General features: G+C 38.7%; 1 protein-coding gene across 1 annotated transcript; it reads left to right on the top strand.

Moving 5' to 3' along the window:
• The first annotated feature begins 387 nt into the window (after positions 1-387).
• Positions 388-21,019, top strand: ERMP1 (endoplasmic reticulum metallopeptidase 1). Its single transcript, XM_030257934.4, has 15 exons — positions 388-845; positions 1,459-1,760; positions 5,118-5,245; positions 5,569-5,674; positions 6,521-6,667; positions 8,259-8,351; positions 9,635-9,847; positions 10,941-11,161; positions 13,837-14,011; positions 14,473-14,663; positions 15,312-15,464; positions 15,975-16,177; positions 16,875-16,990; positions 17,501-17,664; positions 18,771-21,019. Exons 1-15 carry the CDS (start codon positions 403-405, stop codon positions 18,933-18,935), a joined length of 2,820 nt encoding a protein of 939 aa, XP_030113794.4. The 5' UTR covers positions 388-402; the 3' UTR covers positions 18,936-21,019.
• Positions 21,020-22,758: the final 1,739 nt, after the last annotated feature.

The following is a 22,758-nucleotide window of genomic DNA, read 5'->3' as shown; positions in this document are numbered from 1 at the left end:
AACAAAGGTAACTAAAGAATTGGAGCATCACTTTTGTGAGGAGAGGCTGAGAGAGCTGGGCTTGTTCAACCTCAAGAAAATATGACTGTGAGGCGGCCTTATCAGTATGTGTAAGTCTTTGAAGGGAGGGTGCCAAGAGGATAGACCAGGCTCTTCTTAGTGGCTCTGAGCAACAGGATAAGACGGCAAAAGACAAGAGGACCATGAGCAGAAAATCATGCACAGGAAGTTCCACCTGAAATGAGGAACTTCTTTAGAGCACAGGTGACTGAACACTGGAGCAGATTGCCCAGAAAAGCTGTGGAGCTTCCCTCATGGGGATAATCAAGAACAGCACGGAGAAATCTTGTGCCATGTGCTCTGGGCTGACCCTGCTCGGACACGGAGGTTGGACCACGTGACATGCCAGCCCATGTCGCTGTGCGAAGCTCCGGGGCCGGGGCCGCCGCCGGGCCTGTGCCGGGCCACGTCAGCGGCGGGCGGGGCCGGGCCGGGCCGGGCCGCGCTCCGACCTTGGCCCGGGCCGCACGGCGGCTGCGCGGCGCGCGGGCGGACGGCGCGGCCATGGAGCGCGGCAGCGGCACGGCCGGGGGGCGGCTCCGCGCCACCGCCGCGCAGCGCGACCGCCGCCGGCCGCCGCCGCGGGAGGACGGCGAGCCCGGTGCGGGCGGCAAGAAGCGGGGCGGGCGGCGGCCGCTGCTGCCGCTGCCCGAGGCGCGGGGTGCGCCGCTGGTGCTGCTGTACCTGCTGGGGCTGCGGGCGCTGGCGCAGGTGTCGCACCGGCAGCTGCTGAGCCGCCCGCCCGGCGCCGCCGGGCCTCGCGACTTCAGCGCCTCCCGCGCCAGGTACGGCGGGGCCGGCGGGCGGGAGGCGGCGGGGCGGGTGGCGGTCCTTGGCGGAGCGGTCGGGTCGCGCTGTGCCCTGGCGAGAGCTCGGGGCTGATGGAACAGCGCCTCTCCCGTGGTTTAGTTCTGGTAGCCTCGTGTGGTGCTCGGTGTCTGGGAAAGCTGCTTTGCAAGTGTTCAGTTGTTGTGTCACCGAGACACAGCGGGGAAGACTAAAACTATCACTGTAATTTCAGTTTTAGAGTGTTGGCGTCAGGTGTATGTGTTGATGAAAGTGTGCTTTTCCAAACATTCAGAAAATGACATATATGCATATAGAACCCTGCTAAAGGTAAAGTCTTTAGCTTCTCCATTCACCCTTCTGTTTCTTTTTAAATTGGTATGTTCAGATCAGAAAACCAATACCATGGCTTAATATCACGGTAAGTAGTTAAAAATAAGAAGTGCTGATCAGGCTTGTATTCCCATTACAAGTTACTATCTAACTGGCTTTAACCTCGTCTGTTTATCTTGAGTTTTGAAAAAACCACCTACAGAAATGTTACAGTCGTAGGTAAGTTACATACTAAATGTTGAATGTATTGATGCTTAAGTTTAAATTTATGTCTTACAGGGGATATCTTGACAACATTACAGCAATTGGGCCCAGAACAGTTGGAAGTCCAGAAAACGAAGTTCTTGCAGTTAACTACCTCTTAGAACAAATCAGGAGAATAGAAAGAGAAAGCACGGATGCTCACAAGATATCTGTAGACATACAGAGGCCCACGGGCTCCTTCAGCATTGACTTTTTAGGAGGCTTTACTAGTTACTATGCAAACATAACCAATGTGGTAGTGAAGCTGGAACCTCGCAATGGAGCCGAGCATGCAGTGCTATCCAATTGTCACTTTGATTCCGTACCAAATACCCCGGGTAGGTCCGTGTGTTTATTCCATGTTTCTGTGTGTGACATGAGCCTGAGAGCTTGGCTCATGGATTTCTCCTACCAAATAGCCAATGAGAATAATGCACTTGTCAGTCAGCTTGGTCTCAGTGAAATTCATTGTTTAGAGTGACCGGTTGATCATGTTAAACTCAGGATTTCACTCTGACCTTCTGGTACAGATCTTATTTAGATTTCTGGGAAGTTTGGTTATATCTGCCCGTCTTATAATTCACTGCTTATGCATATCATTAATGTGCTTTTTCCACCCATCGTCCAGGTCTTTTCATACTTCTGTACTTATTTAATCCTGGTTTTCCTTTCACAGGATGCTTTGTGCAAGAGACTGTGCCCACCCCCAGTAATGAACCTGTTTTCCCCTCCTTTGGCTGGTGTCTCAGATGTTCAGTCTGATATGCTTAAGATATGCCAGGTTTTTTTTCTCTCCACATTCAAAGCTTCTGTCTCAAAAGACTGTAGTGATCAAAGGCTGGAGTACTGTTACTTTGATAATGTGTATATCTTTTAATTCTATTTTGACTGTCACTGTACTCTCTTATTTTTGTTCCTCTATATTTTTAAAATCTAATCCTGTTAAATTGTTACTGCAGCAAGGGTGTAAACTGCTTTGTAAATTTGTGGGTTTAACAAAGCTAGGAAGGTGTGGATCTAAAACACAAAATTTGTTGTAACACTCAGCCACAGGTGTGTGCCTCTTGTTACAGTTGAAAAACACCCACAGATGGCACTCACCAATGGTGCAGGTTTTGCTGGAGTTTCTTCATTTACATCCCACGCAATATTTTTTTATTTTTTTTAGTGGTGAGCCTTCTGTTCTACAGCACGTGTGACTAGTCTTCATTATTAAGGAAACAGCTGAGTGTTAGCTAGAGAAACAAAGCTTTTGCTGGACTCCTTCTGCTATTTTCCTGTCCATAAATGGTATATAAAACTTCTCTTTCTCCTCAATCATACTTGTACAACATGAGCTTCTAAATTAAGCTTAATAAATGCATGATTATTATACATGCTCTGTGACTGAGGAACTGCAGAGATGCTAATTACTGTATGTATAGTCTATGTATGTCTACCTAGATTTAGAGTATTTCACAAATGTAGTACTATGATAATGAAAAACTGTTTTCAGTTGATGTCGTATGGAAATTGTGTGTTGATTTCTGTGGATTATAAAACAGGATTATGTTTACATCAGTTATTTTCTTTACAGTTACTTAGACACTAAAATAATTCACCAGCCTTGCACAGAAGTGCCAGAAACGTAGAAGTGGTTTTAATAGGATTTTACAGAAAACTGCAGAGGAGCTAGAAATCATCCTGTGTGCTTGTTCTTAATCACAAAACAGCCTAGCACTCCATAGCTGCAAGGAGCTGCTCTGCCTTTCGTTTTCTTAGTATGCCACTTGCACATTACCTAAACAAGAGTCTTTGGTTTTCTCCCATATTTCTCTTAGCTATTCTCTTACAGCCCTTTTTTTCATTACTAGAAAGGTGGGCTTTTAACCAGAATCAGCATGACTCAAAGATCAGTGAGTAATACATTTGAAAATCAGATAATAAAATATAATCTGCTTGTGGTGCTTATATACACAAAATGTGTGAAGCAAATCTCAGTAAATCATTTATTTTAGAAAACTTGTGTTCCTTGTGAAGGAAAAAACATAAACTGTGAAGTCCTAAAATATGTCTCTTATTCTGATTCTGCTACTTTTCAGCTTATATGGCCTATTTGATTCTTTTCTGATGAACTCAACAACAAAAACATCCTTGAAATTGCAGACATAATGTGGTTTTCTTAGTTTACCAATATCTGCTCTAAAATCTGTTACAACCTCCTGTCAGTTTTGTTGTGTATGAGGTGTTGGGGTATAGTTTCTCTGCAAGTTTGTGTAATAGTCTATGGCAGCATGGCTGCTTTTATCAGATGTAAATTTATATGGCTCTTGAAGCCAATAACTTTTATTTTTCTTAGCCTCACAGCAAGGCAGGCAAATCACTAATCTCACTGAGAGCTATATGTGTCTGCTGAGTTTTCAATACAGCATTTTAAATAAAATAACTCAGTGTGGCGAAGAGCAGACTCCTGTTGAACTGGGGTAGCAGTTAAAGTCCCTTTCAACTCAGAATGTTCTGTGATATTCTGTGGAATTAGTGAAAACCTGTGACAATTGGCTTTAAATCATGTATTTGAGTGATGATCTATAGAAAGCTTTTGTCAGAACTGAGAAATAATTTTTGAGAAATAAGGTAGAGAATGATGTATTGGAAAGATTTAATATTTATTTATTCTATGCAATAAACTAAAGCTAAAACCTAGACTTAAGATTTATGTTTATATTAGGAATATGTAGTTTTCGTAGCAGATACTTCTTAAGTTTTGCCTGCTGACAAGCTTTGGAAAAGCTACTCTTTTTTTTTTCTTTTATGTGTAAATTGAACATTTTGAGCAGCTAACACGTGTACCTAAATAGCATGTTGACACTTGAACACACCAATGTTGGCATCTCAGTGCATGTCAGCAACATGTATGCAACCTGGGCCCACAGGAATGACATTTAAATTTGTTTTCTCCCAAATTTTATTAGAATGGGACAGGGAGGTGCTACAGCTTGCACTGAAGTGAGGAAAGTGGGAGTTCTTGACTAAAAGATAGCTGCTTAATCAAGATGAAAAACCAGTGGGGCGTGGGAGGTGTGAGATATTAGTGTTGGTTGAGAAACTCAGAGACAACAGGATTAGAGTGAAAGGGGTTTCTGCAAAGGAGGGTGGTGAAAAGCATCTGATCATGAAAATCTTTTATTATAATGTATACCTTATGGAGGCTTTTAAAGGTATGAATTCTGGTATTTCCTTAGCTATATTTTGCAGTCTTAGCTTTATGTTACTTTGAAGTTTTGTCCTCCTAGTTGAGTGCATTCTAACAGTGTAGAGCACTTCAGGGTGACTTGTGTGGGAGTGTTTATTTCTTAAAATTTGAGGGTGTTGACAATGAAAATTACAGCCTTATTCATGTTGTATTCAGGAAAATAGATAATTACCACATTGCCTTCCTAGTTACGTGGTTAGTCTGCTTCTCTTGAACCGTAGTGTTGGATCTGATATCTTGTCATTCACTTGCCCAACTTCAGAACATAATTTTTCTTTCAGCTGTTGCTTTCAACTAGTATAGACAGAGGGTACAAATAGTACCAGAAAATATACTAACGCTTAACACAATTGTACTGCAGTTGTATTAAAACTGAAATAACATAAAACATTTTTCCTCTTTTGTTTTTGTTGCAAATCTGTGTGTTTGTTGTAAGCCCTATTATTTTGCTGATTATTTTAAGGTGCCAGTGATGATGCTGTTAGCTGTGCAGTGATGCTTGAAATACTTAACACACTTTCAAAATCATCTGAGTCCCTGCAGCATGCTGTCATATTCTTATTTAATGGTGCAGAAGAAAATATTTTGCAGGTGAGAATGTGCCAGAATTAGAAATTATACATCAAAGCAGTATATTAAAATTCTTAACAAATGAAATATATAGTTTGTGTTTTATCTCTTGAAATATTAATTTATTATCTGTCTAGGAGAATGTGTATAATTTCAAAGGGAAACATGCAGATGGATTAAGGATATTGTCTATATTAGTTTAAATAGAAGACTTGCATTCTCTGCATCTGTTTGTGTTTTCTGCTGTGTGCCTTGAGTTATATGGAGTGTTGAATGATGGAAAATAACATTTAGGCTTGTCTGGTAGATGTTTGACCTATATTTTTTTTTGTTTTCCCATCAAGGCTAGTCATGGCTTCATTACACAACATGAGTGGGCAAAATCAATCAGAGCTTTTATTAATCTGGAGGCAGCAGGTGTAGGAGGAAAAGAACTTGTTTTTCAAACAGGTATGAGCTTGCATTGTGTCCAATTTCTACACTAGGATAATTTGATAATAAATTATGCAGACTTGACAGAATTTTGAAAATTATTCGTAAGCAAAAGACAAGAGAACCTCTGTGCCTTTTTCCCAGTCTTGTGCAGCAATTAAATTGTTCTCAGTCTTTAGATAGTTGCAGGCTAAAGCACTACCACAGAAGTTGCTTCATAGATGGGAAGCCTGTGGAGGGCAGAATAATAGAAGGTGTGTTTCCCTTTTAGTTGAAGATAAAAAGGAGAAAAGTGTTTGGATAGTACACATACCTTAATACTCATACTTTCACGTGTTCTATTTATTTTTCACAGCAGTTCTTGTAAAATCTTGGCAGGAAGATGTTGATGTTAGAACTCCATCTCATGCTCAGGAAACAGCAGAACTTCTCTGTTGTAGGCTATGGTTAGACCTGTGTCCCATCCTAGCTGGACTGCACACTTTCTTGTACTGATGAAGCTGCTTAGCTGTTTACTTGCGCTGAATGTTTTAGGGGGACAGACTTTTTTCTAAACAGCAGTATTGATGTGTGATACATACATGATGGATTGGAAGGTTGGCTAAAGGTTGTGACTTTGGGACATGGTTTATCTGTTCTGCCACTGAGCACAATAAGCAAGAGTGGCTTAGTTTTTTTCCCCTCAGATGTTGCTAATTCTTTCTCTCAAGTGTGTGTCATTTAACCAACACAATTGTATTACTGCAGAACAAGACTGTTAAATCTCCAGTGAATTACTTTGTATTATTTGTTACCATGAGAATGCATATCCTAAGTGAAGTTCAAAAAATATTTGCTGTGAATTTTCTGCTCATCTTTTGTTAGGACCTGAGAACCCTTGGTTGGTACAAGCATATGTAGTTGCAGCCAAACATCCCTTTGCCTCTGTGGTGGCACAGGAAATATTTCAAAGTGGCATTATCCCAGCCGATACGGACTTCCGTATCTACAGGGATTTTGGCAATGTTCCAGGTATGTTATCAAAAGGCATGTCAATACACATTACATTTTTATAACAAGGACACTTTTGTGTGGTTGACTATGTGAACATCCTCAGATTTGCGCTGTCTGTCACACTGGGAGGGAATTTCCTTGTTCCTTTCCTAAGGAAGGAGTTCTTAAGTTGAGTTTGTCATATGGTTTGATAAGGATGTTTTTAGATGACTGGTGTTCTACAGAAAGAAGCTTCATGGTAGAAAAGTTTCTTGAAAACCAGGAAAATACTTCAGGGATTAGCGTTACTCTATTAAATATTCTATTTTGAAACATTTTGGTACATGATATTAATAACCCGCAGAACATTTCATTGCAGGAATGAAATGTCTGTATCTAATGGAAAATCAAAATCATAATCTTTAGAGGTAGTGACATAGTTATTAATGCATTTTCATTAACCTTAGGTTTTGTTTGGTTGGGGTTTTTTATTGTTACTGGGTTTTTTGTTGTTATTTTTATTTGGTTGTTGTGGGTTGGTTTATTTCCTTATTGGTGATGTTTAGGAGATTTGGTTGTTGGTTTTTGGGTGCTTTTGGTGGGTTTTGTTTGTTTTCTTCCATAATCAAGGACAGGACAAAAGCTTTTTAGTTTGCTAATCTGTTTACAGGTTGCTATTCTTTCTGTGGTGAATGAACAGTGGGATAGAAATTTGAAATGTTCACTAAGTGTGAACACAGTTCAAAAGACTGTAAATTTCTCTAAAGTCCTTGATCTAGGACAGGTTGTCATTGTAGTCACGTTCAAGAAAAGTGATATATTTGAATTGATTATTAGTACAAAGCAATGGTTCTGGCATATTCTGTACAGTTCTGAAGTACCCTTCTAGTCTGAAAATGCAGTAGCCGATTTTGCATGTCTTCTTTGTTCAGAATCGTACCTAGATGGTGAAAGATTTCTCACTGACCTCTCGGGTTTTTTAATAAACCAGTTTTAAAAAATTAGGTTTAACAACTGGTTCATTCCTCAGTATTTGACAATTTGAGACCTAATTTGCCAAAAGCTGTGAAAATTCAGATTTCAGGTAGCAGCTTTTTGCATATGCAGCTGAACAGGTGAATGGAATACACTGTATAACTAATGAAGCAGAATAACCTTTGGGTTTTAGTAAATAATTAAAAAAATAAGTTTACATGTTAGAAGTACAAAGAAGGCACCTGGTATTTTGAGAAGGTGCTCTGTAGTTCCGCAGTGCTGCTTTTTATTACTTTTCAGCATGAATATTTATTGAAGTGTTGCAAGTAAGCATTTAGCAAACCCCTTGTACATCTTTTCTGAAGCTGAGATGATCTGGTGTTTTCATGTGTTTCTCCACTGGGTACAGATGTCGTTGGAGTTGGTACATGCAAAATGACAGATACTTTAAAATGGTTTAAAGCTATTCTCTTTTAAAGACATTGCAAGTCCAGTTAGTTTTCAGTTAGTTTTCTTTCTTGTCCATCTCCAAGGATAATGACTGGATTGCAAAGTAGAGCAGTGTTTTCTATGAAGTATATGGGAGGCTTTCACATATTTATTTTGGGGTTTTAGGATTGCATAGATTTTAAAAATGTTGCTTTTCTTTCTGTAGGAATAGATTTGGCTTTTATTGAAAATGGCTACATTTACCATACAGAATATGACACATCAGACAGAATTTTGACAGATTCCATTCAGAGAGCAGGTTGGTATTTTAAGGATTCAGTAGTTTACCAGTATTGTAGCTTTTTCATTTTGTTGTAAGACTGCTATAGTATAAATTAATAATTTTAATTATACATTTAGTACATGTTGGTTATGTTCTCAAGAACAGAGAATTAATTGAATACACACCTTTTAAATAAAAAGGAAATATACTTGGTCAACTTGGGAATATAAACTTTATCAGCATCCAGTGATGTTAATTAGATTTCACAGTTGCTTTCAAATCAAAGTTATTGTCTCTCCCAGTGATACCTGATTGATCAGCATTCTGTGTTCCTTTTATCTCACTAAGTCCCATTATTGGTTGATGTTTCTCATCAGAAGCTTTTGAGTAGGTTGGTGGCATAGAGACTGATCTGCCAACAGAGGTTTTTATATTAGAATGGATCTCAGTCAAACATATGTGGTAGCACAGACTGGGTAAACAGGATTTATTTTCTACAACAGGTTGTGCTTACAGCAGGCTATTTGACAGAGTGTAGTAAAGAAAATGACGAAGGCCTTTAATTTCCCAGGAAAAGCTAGCATAATCTTAAATACCTCCAGGATTTTGACTATTCACTCTTCAAGTTTATGCAGAAGTCAGCTTAGATTACCAGCATGAGTAAGGGTTTTAAACACTTCCTTGCACCAATTTACCTGCAGGACAGAAAGTAATGCTTTTAAAAAAAAAAGACTTTACCGCCAGTAAGCACTTTTAATGGTCTAGTAAAAGCAGAATGAAAGCTGAGAATGATTACCTGTGTTTTGGTTACCTGTGTTTTGGCTGTACTGTGTGAAAGGGAAAGGTGACCTGGAGGCTACAGAGTAAAATAGTGGCCATGTCTTTACACTTATGTAGGGAAGGAAAGGCAGGTAATTCACAGTCATGAAAACCTGGAGGGGTCACTTAGTGGTGAGGAGAAGAGGATGAAGATTAGGAAATTATAAACTCTGCTATGGGTTAGCCTTCAAGTCCAGTGCTAAATATCAGAAGTGAAGAAGAGTTTGTGGGCTGACAGCCTGACTGTTGTCTTCACTGAGGTGGAGTCTTAAGTGCATGAGATTTTCCAAGTATACTTACTTTGATAGCTGGATAGAGTAACTCATGAAAATACTATTCTGTGTGTGCTGTCAAATACCTATTTGAGTATAATAATTTGTAAATTCATGCTTTTGTTAAGGATATTTCTATACAATTTTTCAGAATGGTTATATTAAAAATGCTGTGTAGTACTTTATTGAACTTGATACAATTATATTGTGCATCTGCTCTTTTAATAGGTGACAATATTCTGGCTGTCTTAAAATACCTAGCTACATCAGAAAAGTTGGCTAAATCTTTTGAGTATCGACATGGAAATGTTGTGTTCTTTGATATACTTGGTTTATTTGTCCTGGCTTATCCTGCTCGTGTTGGCACAATTATGAACTATATCACATCAGCAATTGCTTTTTTTTATTTAAGCAAAAAAGTATTACAGCCAAAACCCAGAGGTAAGTGATTTTTGGTTTGGGTTTTTTTTTTTTTTGGGGGAGGGTTGTTTTTTTGGTTTTTTTAAGCTTTTTTTTTTATTTTAGTTGCATTACTCTTCAACAAATAGTGATTACTAGATGCAAAAGTCTAGGTGAAAAAGTGTTCAGGCCCTTACAGCATCCGGTTAGTTGAACTTCAGAAATAAATTTTAGGTGTGCAGCATGCCATAGGAGTTGCTTTGTGTTTAAATCTTGCATCTCAATATTAATGATGGTGAAAGAACATAATAGGCCTACATGTCTAGCATTTATGAATCCTGATTTTGTCTCTTAACATTTCATGAAGATTAAAATTTAATCTTAAAGATCTGGAAATTGAAAAAAAATTGCAGCATATCCATATACTTTTTTGTTAATTCAGATACAATGTCAGAATTGTGTTTCTTCAATACCTGTCTATAGATAGGACCAAGTAAGAAAAAAAATGGGGAAAAATGACAGCAAAGTTTAATAAAGAGTGTAAACCAACTTAAATCTAGTTAGAACTTCTTAGCATGTGTAGGAACATTCCTGTTTAAAAGAAATAAGACTTAAGAAATCACACCCATCTCCTCCTCAAAATCTGGAAAACATTTTTGGAGTAAGAAAATGTTACAAGAAAAACAACTCAAAATTTTTGTTGTTTTTGGGGGGAATGAGGAGGGGGGCTTCGGGTGGTTTATTTGTTTGGTTTGATTTTGTATTTTTTGTGGGGAGAGTTTTATTTTGGTTTGGAGTTTTTGTGGTTGTTTTAGTTGGGTTTCTTGTTGGACGTTTTTGTATACTTAAAAGTGAAACTGTGGCTCCACCAGCCCCCTAGTAAAATTCTTGCTATCAAGAAAGCTGTGATCTGCAAAATACACCAGTATTCTGGAATAAACATTGCAGCAGGGATGTGTGCAAATAGGCATGCAAATGATTAGGCTAAGTGTTGCAAACTGTGCTGTTAAGATAACTTCACAGGGGATCCCTTTATTTTGGTCATTAGTTACACTGTTGAGTAATTAAAATTTTTATGATAGTCTGCAGTAGAATACACAAGTGTTGAAGTAAACTTCTTTTTTCTTCTTCATAGCTGTTCATAATCTGAAGAAGTTACTGACTGCATTCAGCTTAACCCTGACGAGCTGGGTGTGCACACTGGTGGCAGTCCTCATGGTGGCAATGTTTGTCTCCTTCATTGGACGGGCTCTTTCTTGGTACACCCATTTCTATGTTTCTGTGTCTCTCTATGGCACTGCAGCTGCAGCTAAGCTCATTCTTGTGCACATGCTAGCCAAGAAGTTCTTCTACAAGGTAGGCAAGGCTTTGTTGTTATTGTTGAAGGGCAATGAGGTGTTTAATCTGTGGAAGACAGATTTGAGCTGCTTAAAAAAAATGCGAAAGGTTTTTAGTATTTAAAATCTCACTGTAAAAAATTGCTTCATCTAAACATGGAGATTGTTCTGCTAAATCAGAGAGGTAAAAGCTATGTAATTTAAGGCAGCTTTGATCTTTAGGAGATGTTTCAGAAAAAAAGGCAGGAGCCTTTCTGACTTAGGTCACAGCAGCCCCAGGCAGTGCCACAGGCTGGGGCAGAGTGGCTGCAGAGCTGCCCACAGGAAAAGGCCCTGGGGGTGCTGGTGACAGCAGCTGAGCATGAGCCAGCAGTGCCCAGGGGGCCAAGAGGGCCAATGGCACCTGGCCTGTGCCAGCAACAGCGTGGCCAGCAGGAGCAGGGCAGGGATTGCCCCCTGTACTCAGCACTGGTGAGGCCACATCTCAAATCCTGTGTTCATTTTTGCGGCCCTCAGTACAAGAAGGTAATTTTTGTGCTGGAGCATGTCCGGAGAAGGGCGGTGGAGCTGGGGAAGTGTCTGGAGCACAAGTCCTGTGAGGAGCAGCTGATGGAGCTGGCGTTGTTCAGGTTGGAGAAAAGGAGGCTCAGGGGCACATCATCGCTTTCTACAGCTGCCTGACAGGAGGGTACAGCTAGGTGGGGTTTGGCCTCTTCCTCCAGACAACCAGCAACAGAATAAGAAGAAATGTCAAGTTATGCCAGGGAAGGTTCAGATTAGATATTAAGAGACATTTCTTTTTGGAAAGGATTATCAAGCTCTGAAACAGGCTGCCCAGGGAAAGGGTTGGGTCACCATCCCTAGAGGTATTTAAAAGGTGTCTAGATGTGGAACTTAGGGACATGGTTGACCAGTGGCCTTGGCAATGCAAAGCTTAGATCAAATGATCTCAAAGGTATTTTCCAACCTTAAAAATTCTGTGATTATTCTGATTTATAGTTATTTTGACCACAGCTGGAGATGGAACAGAGCCCTTGGTTGTCTGTATTCTTCTCTGCAATAGGTAAAAGTCATTTAGACCCCTGCAAAGCTCAGTGAGGATTTGGTGTGTTACTTTTCCATTGCTGTCATTTGCCATGATTACTCTCTATCTGCCTGTTATGCTTAGTATTCTTTTTTATGGACTAAGTAATGCAATTTAACTTGTGTAATAATTTTATAATTATAGTAGTCCCATATAATTTAATGTTAATACGAATAATTGAGGTATCTGATAGATGACACTCTTCCGGGGCAGAGGTTGACTGCTCAGGCCTGCTAGGTTGAGGATTTAGGTGCAGTAATATTTAGTCATTCAGCTTGCTGTAATTTATACCATCTCAGCTATTTGGATGGCTTTTGGACAAGGGAATTTAGGAGGCCTTAGCTGTCATCTAAATACCGATGTTTTAAAAAGTTTTGAGAACTTCATACCATTTGATTGAATTAAAAATTCTGAGTGGATCCATCGTGTCTTTCTTTGGAAGTAGGTTTGTTGAAATTTTGGGGGGAAAGGGAGTGTTAAGTGGTGCGTGTATGTTACATATAGATGTATTTTGTTTTTTCCCTTTGTGGAAAAGATGAGCCATTTATAAAATAGGTGCAATGTTACCCCTTTCCAGTGGTCTGGATGAGCTGGCTGTTACTTTCATTAGCTGTTAAGACATTTCAGGCTTTAGATCTTCTTCATGCCTACTGATTGCCTAATCATCAGAACAACCATCTGAAAATCAGAAGTGTTGCATGATGTGGCTTGCACCACACTGTACACTTAATGTTGCTTCTGTAACTTGCATTTGACTTTAAAGTTGCATAAAAATTTTGGAAGCCAATCTCTTCCTTGGCTATCAGAGGCAGTGCCTATTCGTGGCTCAACAACTTGTGACTTGATAAGCTTTGTGTTTTGAAATAAGTTTGGCAACTTGTATGTTTCTTCACTCTTCCTCTTTTTTTTGCTTCGTGCCCTGAAACTGAAGGAGGAGCTTTCTGATTAACATTGTTCATGCAAGCAGTCCCTTGTGCTACTGGCATGGTTTGCTGTTCAGAATCATGCACTGCAAACACTGCAGGATTGCCCATGTAACTTAAAAAAAACCCCAAACCCAAAGCAAATTGTATTTTTGATGGTTACATTTCTTCTTTACCCAATCCCCCCTGAAACATACCTGCTGTTGTCTCACGTATGATGTCGTGTATTCAAAACAAATATTATATTTTAATAAACAGACTCTAATAACAGTGCTTGTGTAAAACTAGTTTACATTCTCAGGAGGTCCAGATAATTTTTTCACCCTTAAGTATTACATAGTTTTTTAATATGTTGTGTTACTTTTTTTAAAAAAGGCACTCTTTGCCTGAAACACTAACCTTGTGTATTCTTTGGTATTATCATTTGTACATTCCCTTCCTCCTTCTTCCCCAGCCTATGTAATCTCTTTTTCAAGTTATGTCAGCAGATTTAGAAAACTAATAAAAAAATACACACTCTCATGGATAATTCTGTATGGTGAGATGGTGCTTGTCACAATTGTTTTGCCCAAGGAAAACAATTATATACACATTCACAAGGAATGTGGATTTTTCTATATGTTCTCATGAGATGGGATCTATGGAATGTACACAGTAATGAAATGTATTTCTTCTTTTATGTTACAGAATGTGAATGAGCAGTCCCTGGGAGATGTTTTTTTTGATGCCTCATTGATGATTTGGTCAATAGCATTGGCTGTGATGACTCAGATGGGCCTTTGTTCAGCATTCATTTGTACATTATGGGTAGCATTTCCTTTACTCACTAAGCTGATGATCCACAGGGAATTCAGCCAAAAAGGTATGGGTTTTGAGGGGCAGAAATCATGTTTTTAAACTTGTACCCCTACTCTTATTTAAGCAAAAGAAATTACAAACATTGACTTTAAAAAAATACACTGAAAAGCATCCCGTGTCTCAGGTTAAAAGGACAGTATGCGAGTATATTAATTAGTGATCAGAATTTTGATGAACAGTTAAAGGTTCATAAAAATATTGTAATATTTAAATGATGCTTGGGACAGAAAACATGTTTAAATTTGTTTTATAATACAAGATTAATTTTGTGGTGGTTTTGAAAATTGTTCTGGTGTTGGCTGTGCAAAACGAGATCTCCTTCCCATATCCATGTCAGGGATGAGGACAGTATTGTGTATTGGGACTTGCAGCAGTATATCCTTGTGAATATATCAATAAAGCTGTGTGCTTATGTCCTTTTAAGCTTCTACTTTCTTGTCTTTTATTTCTTCCTGTTCTATATAGGTGCCACAATAAAGTTCATTTTGATGTACATGCTGGGGATGTTTGTTCCCTATCTATATATGCTGTATCTTAGTTGGACTGTGTTTGAAATGTTTACACCAGTCATGGGACGAAGTGGTTCAGAAATTCCACCAGATATGGTGTTAGCAGGATTTATTGTGATCTTCACTATGATCCTGTCTTCCTATTTTGTAAGTAGAATTTGTAAATGTTGTTTAAAACTCTTAGGCTTTCTCTATAGTTTAGAATGAGATGGGATTTTGAATTAATACTGGAAGTTAGTGATAATTTTACAGTATCTTAAATGTTACAGGAAGATTCTAGAACATGTGTCAAAGATTCCATGGTTTGTATTAGTCAAAGAAGGGTCATTGAAGCAGAGCTTATATTGCTGGTGTAATGATGTAGTAAAGACTGATGTAAAATATGAAAGTAAAGCTGAATTTTGAGCAGAGATTCATTTTAGGTGTAATATATGACTGAATAATACATATACAAGCTTCAAAAAGAATACTCAAATTTGTAGGCTTTTTCTGCTGCCATAGAACATGGAAAGATTCTGTTGGGTTTTTTTGTTGTTGTTGGCAGATGTTTTAAAAACAGGAAAGTTTTGAAAGTTCCAGAAAGTACTCACTTTATTCCTTTTTATAAAATAAATAACTTAAAAATACTAGTTTTAAATACTGAGATTTAAAAAAAGTATCTTGTATGAGGTGGTATTGGCAATTGTGTCTTTTTAATGTGCCTTCAGTTCCATAATTGAATTTTAGAATTGTACAAGTCATGTTTTATATCTGAGTGTTGCAGTTTTATAACTGGACTGTTTTTTTATTCTCTAGATTAACTTCATTTACCTTGTCAAAAGCACAAAAACGACGCTAATAACTTTAACTACTGTGTTTGTGGTCACTCTGATTCTCGTTTGTAGTGGAATTTTCTTTCCTTACAGTTCTAATGCAGCTAACCCAAAGCCTAAGCGAGTCTTTCTCCAGGTAAGAAAAACTTAGCATGTTGTATTCCCTCTTTTGGTTGCAAGAGTGTTTAGTTTTTTCAAGGCTTAATATCCCCTTTCCTTCTTGCTTTTAAAGGTCTAATGATTATTCCTGGATTTGAAACAATTGCTAATGCTTCCCTTGTTCACTCTCAGTGTTCAGCTCATCTGTGTCAGAAGAGCGGGGTGTTTTAGAGGGTTTTAAGTGGGCGAATTGTGTAAACAGTGGTAATTTAAAAAGTGAATGTGGTTTGAGGTGGGCTAAAACAGTAATTTTCTGATGGTGTTTTTATGGTATGTTTCTTATCTGAGTAATTCTTGCATTTATATTCATCAATACTCAGATATGTGTTCAGTGCTGAAAGGTCTGAAACTGGAAAGGTTCAGTACTGAAAATGCAGTAGACCTTAAGGATTCACACGGAGAATATTTCAGAATCACCTCTGATTCTTGCAAACTCCAGTGGCTCCATTATCTTTCTGTGTTTGTTTTTTTTTTTTTTTTCTTCTAGCATACAAGCAGAAGATTTCATGATCTAGATGGAAATGTGGTTAAAAGTGACTCTGGTATATGGATTAATGGGTTTGATTATAATGGCATATCTCACATAACTCCCCATGTACCTGAAATCAATGACACCATTAGAACTCCATGCGAGGAGCAGGCTCCCTTCTGTGGCCTTCCTTGGATTCTGCCAGTGCATTTCATGTTCCGGTTCGTGTGAACTTTGCTTCACTTGAGCATTTACTGCAAAATACAGGGGTCATTCATGCAATTTCACTTATATAAGGAAAGAAAAACTAGGCATAATCTTGGTCTAAAAGTAAATAATCCTTCGTCTTCAGAAGGCAAACTTTTACCCAGGTGGTGTGTCTTCTGCCATGGGTCTGCTGCAGGAGCTGTAGAAGTTGATGTGTGGAAATAAGATGTAAGCACCAGTGGAGAAAAAGGTGAAGGGGGGGCCTCTTAAAGGGAACTTCAGAGGAGGAGGATATATGTCATCTCTCTTCTTCCCTTCCTTCACTGCAGCTGACAGCAAAGGATTTTAGAGTAGCAGGTTTCCACAGAAGGAAACCAGCTGCTGTGGCTGTTTCTCACACCTCAAGAATCTTGAGAGCAAAAGTTTAGCTGTTTGAAGGTGAAAATATTCTCACTCATTTGTTTAGTAATTTAAGGCAGATTAAGGTAATGAATTGATTCACTGGTGACTATTTTTCTATTAATATGCCCTTTAAATATTTGGCTGGCCAAAAGCTGATTTTACCTGCCTTGTGCTAGAATCAACACCTTTTGAATAATTCACGTAGTAGCAACACAGTGAGCTGTACTAGGGAGAAACTTCTTGTCTTGTAATGTTTAGTACCTCAGGGTGTTGCATTGAGAATAACTTGAAACTTTTTTTTCTCCTCAGGAAAAACTGGTATCTTCCCGCTCCAGAAATTTTGCCAAGGAGCCCCATTCAGTTTAGACTTCTGTCCAAGAAGCTGATACCCTGGAACTCTGTGAGGTTAAGCTTTGAAGTATCTGGTGAGTGACTGAAGCTTCTGATTATGATCTGTGTTTATTTTTATGCCCGAAATAAATCAAGCTTTGACTCCATTACTGCAGGTTCTAGTGCTGTTCACAAGATTTCTGAAATTAGCATGGATTAATTCGGTTTCATAGCACATAAGAAGCTGTGAGTAGTGTCGTGCAGTTTTTATTTCTGGGACTGGTAACCTCATCTGTCTTGAGGAAATCTTGATTGTTTTACAGAAGGTCTTTTCTAAACTGGATCTTGTAGCATTTTATATGTTAATATGTATAGACTTTTTAATCTTTTTTATTATCAAATGTCCTGTATTCCTCTGTTACATCATTATCTCACTTATCCCAGTACTTAGAAAAAATTGGAGCATCTTCTGTAGAGGGCTGGTTTCTGTCATGCTTTGGAAGACATGCATGGTAGTTCAGGGATGCCCTGCTGTTCTGTGGGAAGGCAGGTGGGTCTCTGCCTCTGCCCGCTGACACATGTCCCACCTGTCCCTGTCCCCGCAGGCCCCAGCCACATGTCCCTGTACGTGCGGCCGCGCGCGGGCGCGGCGCTGTCCCGCTGGTCCCTTGGGGATGGAATGCCGGTCGCCAGCCTGGGGGGAGACTACTTCGTGTTCTACTCCCGCGGGCTGCACGCGGCTCCCTGGCACTTCTGGGTGGAACTGACGGTGAGTGCGGCACCGCTGGAAACCTGCTGATGCCTTGGTCCACCCTCTTCCCACCGTGGCTGCATTCCTGTGTGAAAAATGTCACAGTAACTTCCTAATGCTTTGCTTTATTTGGTAGATCTTAATTCTAGTATCCCTCTTTTGATATGTCAGCATTATAGATCAGCTCCCATGTATTTTCCATGAGTAGTCCGCCAATTTGGCTGCCAAGGGAAAAATATTTTTCTTGTCTACATGGTCTTTGATCATAAGTTTTGATTTCTCTGATCTTAACCTCACAGTTCTTGAAGTTTTATCTTTAGTACTGTTATTTCAGAGTTTATTATTATTATGAGTAGTTCTCTTTCCCTTTATTTTCTCTTGTTTGCTTGGTTTTTGGGAAATTACAGGATCCTTGGTGGAAAATGTATCTGTCTTGAAGCTGAAGAGAGATCTAAAAGCTTTGTTTTCTAAATTTTCTTTTATGTTATTTTCAGCTGGAAGCAAGGCTTATTTATGATCTGCCTCCCCACCCTTCTAACTTGCAGAGGAATATTTTTTGCAGACCTGTATGTTTTTACTGTAGGTTTAACAGTGTCTTGTCCTTTGAGTAATTATTACAGGTATCTTTGAAAGTTCAGAAGGTCCAGTTTTCCTTCCTGCACCAGGCTGCCTAAACATAAATAATCCTCAGAGGGTACTCAATAAGGTAGACTGGAGTCTCAAGTATGACAAGCCTTGCAAGTCTGATAGAGGCAAAGCTAAGCAGAAGAGGCTGCATATCCTCAGGATTTGCCATAGAAGGATCAGTGTAAATACTGTGTTGGAGTCCTTATCTTGATTTGTCAGCAAAACAGCTACTGAACTTAGGAGCACGTGGAAGCTGTGCAACACATCAGAGGCACTAAATATCTAAACATCTGGTTGCCAGTTCATTTCAAATGGAACTTGTCATGTAATCAGACTGATATGTTGAAGATAGGAAGTATTTTAATGTAGAGGACAAAAAACTGCAGGATGGATTTTGTTGCATAGATATTGTCTGTAGAAAACTGCATCTGAATTGATCTCATGTTTAAGTGTCAGGAACAATCATAAAGACTGTGTTGTCCTTTTCTCACTTTCAGGACCCGGAGAAGCATTCTGATGGAATACTCTCCCTCGCCATAGCAGCACATTACTTTTTCGGGGAAGATCAAAAGTCACCTCAACTCTATGCCTTACTGGAGAGGTTTCCAGACTGGACGTTTTCTTCTGGCTGGTCATGTACCTATGACCTTTTTGTCTTCTAATTTTTACAGCAATGCTGCGGGGCTAATAAGATTATCTCTAATGCAGCATGCCCTTGTGGCAAGCACTTTGTAACAAGATGCCAGAGACTTCAGCAAGAATTTAAAATACTTCAGCAAAAGGTGTTTCTTTGGCAGTTTGACTATTTAAAGGCTACTGCTGTCTTGGGGATATAACGATACTTTTCTGAACGCAGTTCACCTTGGCTCTTCCACTGAGGTGGCAGTTTGGCTAGTGAGTTTCTTAAAATGAAAACTGCACTTGATGAGGTAATATTAGCATAATAAATAGTGGCAATAGTAATGGAAGGGCTTCATGGATTTATTTTGATACTATGTAAAATAAAACCTTACTTCACTGATACATGGAGTATAACCTACCAATCCTATCTGTCCTATTCAAGTCTGATCTCCAGCTAGAAGGTGTTTGTTCCTGTGGGAGCATGGCAGAGGTGGCAAAGTCCTGAACATTACTTTTGTCACTGGATGAAGTCACTGAAAGCTGTGGTACTCATGTAGGTTGTGTTGAGTCCTTGGCAAATGCACAATGCAAAGAATCAATATTATGATGGGATGTGGTAATTGTTTACCCAAATTGTATGTTTCTGTTAAAAAACTTAGTTCTACCCCTTTTCCTGTCTCTTTGGTGTTACAGCATGAGTGGCTTAGTTCAGTCTAACTACCATCTTGTGGTTTTGTTCCTATTTGGATCTTTCATTATCAGCACAAGAGTGTGTGACTTGCTCTCTCATACATAAGAGTGCTAAGTTCTCACTCCTTTAAGTGGATGTCTTATAACTAATCTACTCTAAATTTTAAGTTTCTTTCCAATTTATTATAATTGGCTAATTTTGGTATCTCCTTTGGAGAAACTTCTTTGGTAGTGTGTCAATATTGCACTTCCTAATACATTTTACTATTTTTTAAAATAAAGTTTCCTTTCCTTAAGGAAAAGCACCTAATAGAGTAATTTTGTAAAGATGTCTAATATTATGGATTGCTCTTATTTTATTTTCAAAGGATCGATTTTATAAATGGCTGTATTTTAGAGTATCTTCCAATTTTAATTGGCAAGCTTTGAAATCAGAAGCTACTGACCTCTTTTTTTGTACTTACCAGATTTTTGAGGGTTTTTAGTGCAGTGCTTAAATAGTTAAGGGTAATTTCTGGAATTCAAAGAACTTGGTGTATCTGAAGGAACTTAATGTTTTTTTCCAAATTATATATAAAAAATTTGGCTATATGAATACCACGCTACAAATTTAAATATTTTTTTTTAATCTCATGAGTATTGCCTAATGTCGTGCAGAGCAGATTTTGTGCAGGCATCATCATTTCAAGTAGAAACATGCTAGGACTGGTGAGTTTGCAGAGCACATGAAAGAAAATTGTGTGACAGTTAATTTGTGTGAGCTGTGATGGATAACAACTCTCCTGTCAAGAATTTTTCCTTTGGATTGTTTTGTAGTTGTGTGTAATAGTGGAAAGAACCAGTGTCATTGATGCAAGGGACGTTAACAAAGATTGTCAACTCATGGGCTAGGGTAAGAGGTTTAGTTACTGTAATCATAATGAACTGGCCATCAGTACCTTAAAACCTGTGGGTTTATACATTAATGTGCATTAATCATCACTCGATTGTATCTGATTTGAAAGTATAATCCCTGTATTATTTAAATGTGCTATTAATTATTTGAAAATCAGAGTTATGAACTAAAACTCCTGTTTCGTGAGTCTCAACAAATGTGTTGTACTGTACTCTAGCTGATGCACAGCTAATTAACTAAAGCTGCACTGATATTTGCCATCTTCCTCAGTTTTGAGTTTTGCTTATGATTCAAAGCTTTGGAAGTGCTGTGTGAAGAATTCATACTGGGAGCCAAAAACATAAAAATGCCTGTTGGCAACTTCTGAAACTTTTTAAGTGAAGCAATAACTTCTGCTGTCTCAGGATTTAATCTTTGTTAAATAAATTTATTATGAAGTGTGTCTGGTTTGTTGCAAATTTCTGTCTTTGTAAATAAAAGCAAAACTTTATTGGTGACTTGATTTTTAGCATGATTAAAGGCTATATATTTGAATTTTCATTCATTGCAGTAATGTTTTACTTGACCTTGGGATGGAAACACTGCTAAGAGGTGCTGGGTTAGACAGGTAGTGTTTAGAGCTGTGTGGAAGATAAGCTTGGCCAAAGAATGCAAAAATCATCTGAGCTGAGAAAAGTTAAAATGGGAATTCTGGCTGGTTTCCTGGAGAGGAAGGTGGTTTTTGAAAAAGATGTGATACAGAGGAGTCACTGGTAGCCAAGCTAAGTATTCTTTGCAAAACTGATTGTTGAGACCAGTTTTATTGTTAACCTGTGACAAAAAAAACAGCATGGAAAAATTCACTGTTTGTGTCCATCTGCTTCCCTATTCAAGTATAAGCAGATAAGTCTTCTGTTACTGTGGGTTACTACTTCTAAAAAAGCATTGTGTGATTTACTCTTTGAAATGTATGAAATGCAAGCAGCTCGTAACTTTAAGGATACAAGGACGTAGAGTAGAAACATTATTTATTCTTAGTAGAGGCAGTAAATGGTTAGAATTGCCTTATGCTCATTGGAAACAATTTACATCCACAGCATTTTCTAAATTGCTTTCTTCTCTTTTTCCCTCATTTTTATGGATTTGAGAATCTACTATGTTTTCTATTAAAATACATATTTCTGAAGCTGAGTACTAAGCACTTTATCAATTTAAGTAAAGGAAGTCCCTACATGTTGTTGTTACACAATCTAGTGCATCCTTACGTGTGTCCCTGTACCTTCAAGATTGTCAAGCAGAAACATGCATTTGAAGAAAGAAGTGTTGGGATAGGTGCAATGAACAGGAAAATTTCAGCTATCAGACACAAACTGAGAGACTATTGAGCTGAGTGGGGCTGTTCTGTGCTAGTAAGACCTGTCTTAAATGTCTGTCAGTCTGTGTTGGATTGCAGTTCTCCTGGAGAAACACTAATCAAATAGAGATCTAGCAAGTCTATACAGAGGTAGTTGTAGCAGGTGGGACATAGCTGAAGAACAGTTTGCCTGCATGGCAAAGCTGTTCCATACTTTTCTCCCTTGAGGGCTGAACATAACCTGACTTTTGATAATTGGAAGGGACCTGCAGGATGACCCGTTTTAGAACTTAGTATGTGGTCTTGGTAGAGAATGGTAGGAAGACAGGCAAGATCAGTAAGCCTCGGTTTTGTGGTTTGTGTCAATTTATGTAACTGTGGCTTCCATTTTGAAGACAGAACATTAATTCTCAACCTTCATGTAAATCCCTTTCAGTCTTGGAGGATAAACTGATCCTGGAAATTAGCCAGGCTCTTCTGTTCACTGTGGAAGAGGTTCTGTTGGGCTGCAGCTCTTCATGGTTCTATCAAAGCTGTGGGTGCAGCTTGAGAACATGCTAAGCATTAAAGCAGAGTCTTGAGCAGGAAGTACAAGCCAGTTTAGGGAGATCTGTATTTCAAGCAGGATGTCAAGCATCAGTGCTCCTTAGCAAACATTTTTTTAAAAAATTCAGTTGCAGAAAGATGAGTCAGTCTTAAAAACTAGCCATAATTCATCTAAAAAGGAATAGTTCTTTCAATCTATTCTGAGAATGAAAAAAATAGAAGCTTCAAAGCCAGTAAGTATACAGGTGAATTTAAGTAACCATCTTAGAAAGCTGCTCATGAAGAGTTTATTTGGAGATGTTTTTTCAAGGGAGAAGCTGGTGGTTTGTTCTGTTTGAGTGGTCTTGGTTTGTTTTGTTTCAAAGTTTTTGTTTTGTATTGTTTGGTGGGTTTTTTTGTT

Source organism: Taeniopygia guttata, chromosome Z (genome assembly GCF_048771995.1).
Source record: "Taeniopygia guttata chromosome Z, bTaeGut7.mat, whole genome shotgun sequence".
NCBI lineage: Eukaryota > Metazoa > Chordata > Aves > Passeriformes > Estrildidae > Taeniopygia > Taeniopygia guttata.
Note: the sequence above shows the minus strand (reverse complement) of the source record. Positions and strands in the feature narration are given on the sequence as shown.

What these genes read in the sequence shown, in the direction of transcription:
- ERMP1 (XM_030257934.4), top strand. Translation starts at nt 403, where the DNA reads ATGCCAGCCCATGTCGCTGTGCGAAGCTCCGGGGCCGGGGCCGCCGCC. An exon ending in TTCAGCGCCTCCCGCGCCAG is followed by an intron (nt 846 to 1,458) that starts GTACGGCGGGGC and finishes TATGTCTTACAG; the next exon opens with GGGATATCTTGACAACATTA. An exon ending in AGAACTTGTTTTTCAAACAG is followed by an intron (nt 5,675 to 6,520) that starts GTATGAGCTTGC and finishes ATCTTTTGTTAG; the next exon opens with GACCTGAGAACCCTTGGTTG.